At 39.6% G+C, this 2096-nt stretch overlaps 1 protein-coding gene across 1 annotated transcript; it reads right to left on the bottom strand.

Moving 5' to 3' along the window:
• LOC105170355 (WUSCHEL-related homeobox 3-like) lies at positions 1–1815 on the bottom strand (the record flags this gene model as incomplete). Its single annotated transcript, XM_011091086.1, is given in 2 exon segments — positions 1–162; positions 1337–1815. Coding segments are annotated over 2 exon segments (561 nt in total), but the record flags the coding sequence as incomplete, so codon positions are not given.

Raw genomic sequence — 2096 nt, 5'->3', positions numbered from 1 at the left:
AAGGGGCCTGGGACTGGGCCTGCAGCAAGGGAAGGTGGGACCCACGTCCATAATCATCACTGGATCATGGCCATACGTTCTCATCAAGAAATCTTTTGGAAGATCTGCCTTCCATGTCTGCCTCATCACTTCTTCTGGGACCTCCTCACAAACTCCACCACCCTATCGATCACCACACATACAACTCAATTAATTCAGGAGAGCAGATGAGTTCTTGAGTTGTGTTTTTTATTTGTTCTGTTGAGATTCTCAAAAATAATACTCAAGATCTTGAATAAGCATTCACAAATATCTACATGCAGGATATAGAAAATTTTAGCTCAGATCTGATCTAATCACATGACAAAAAATATATTATTGATTAGTGTATAGTTGAAAAAGAGTGAATTACAATTATCATGTCACAAATCTAATCTATCTCTATATGCAGTTTATGTGAAGTTTCATGTAACCAAGTGGATAAATATATATATATATATAGACACACATATAAGTGCGTGCGCCGAGGTAGATATGATTGTGTAATGAAATAAACCAATACATGTAATAAATAATAACCTAAAATTGCAGTACCTATATAAATGACATTTCAATAGTTGCCAGTTCCCAAGCAAAATGAACAAGTACCCTAAGACATGCAATCTCTCAGTCAATAGAAGATACCCTAAAACTGCAGCGACACATCTTGTAAGAAGTCGACATTCTTGGACAATACTAGTCAGCAAAGACCCTTGGATTAAGAGAAGGGATAACATTGGATTAAGAAGGAATGAAGGCTCGAACTCGTATACCATGAGTAAGGACAATTATTATTTAATATTTAATATGTCATAATTAGTTTAACAAGGTAGGAGTTTGGTGGGTAGTTTTCAAAAGCACATCAAAGGCTAAGTACGACCCAACATGGAATAAAGCACGTGTCATGCATCTCCCTGGTGGAATCCTGCATGGATTAGTAAGGTATCTAACGCTTATTGAATGACGTGTACGAGACCTGATTTTTGCAATGAATTTTGTTTCGTACTGCTTTACATTACTGTTTTCTTGGTAAACTGTTTTTTTCCTGATTTACTTGACAAAAGGTGTAGGTAACTGGTCCTCTTCACACAGAATCATTAGGCACTTGTTGCTTTTTCCAGCACGGAAGCAGAATATACTCGTCGGTCGAACGACCACGTCATCTAAAAATTTAAATTATTAAATAAAAATTCTTTTTCGTATCGAATATTATCCCGTTGAACGACCACCTCATCTGAAAAGAGCATCCCAGCTACTCTAAGTAATTACAGAGAAAGAAAAAGAATGATGAGTATGTATCATGTATGTATGTATGTACCTGTGCATGAAGATTTTGTGCGGAGTAGCAAATACTGGAGTAGTGATGAAAGGGTGAATTGGGTGACTGGAAATCAAGAATTGTATGAGTGTTATACTGCGTTTGGGGGTGAAGTTGTTGCTGTTGGTGGTGGTGGTAAAGTTGCTGCTGTTGGAGCAGGTGGTGTTGGTGCAGTTGCTTGGCGAGTTTCTTCCTCAGCTTTTGCCTATCTCTGGCCTTGTGATTCTGGAACCAGTAAAACACGTTTTTGCCTTGAATCTTGCCATAAAAGGAGAGATGGGCAGTGATCTTCTGTATCTGGGAGGCTTTGGGTGTCCTCAACCCTCTTCTGTACAGTTCCTCCAGTATCATGAGCTGCTCAGGGGTGGGACACCATCGAGTCGAAGGAGAAGGGGACATGTTTGGTAGTGAGGTTTTTTTGTCAATCTAAGATTATCTTTAGTTAATCGGCCAACTCTGTAGTGAGCGGTGGGATGGCATTTTAGATAGAGGAACGGGGGGTATAAATAGAGGGGCTATCATGAACAAGAATCTAGAGAGAGATAGGGGGGGGCAGTAGGGTTTTGATGAGAGAGAAAATGTGTGTACCGAACAAAGTGTCATGCTGATGTCTTCTCCCAGCCGGGGCCATTTACTGCATTTACTGAGCCTTTCAGTTCACATACGAAAGGCGATCGAGGCCACGTTCTTGCATAAATCGGCCGTAAACACATTCAATTCACTTTTATTTTAATATAGAGATAATTATACCCTTCTATAT

This window comes from Sesamum indicum, linkage group LG9 (genome assembly GCF_000512975.1).
Source record: "Sesamum indicum cultivar Zhongzhi No. 13 linkage group LG9, S_indicum_v1.0, whole genome shotgun sequence".
Lineage (NCBI taxonomy): Eukaryota > Viridiplantae > Streptophyta > Magnoliopsida > Lamiales > Pedaliaceae > Sesamum > Sesamum indicum.
This window is presented reverse-complemented; position numbering and strand designations above follow the sequence as displayed.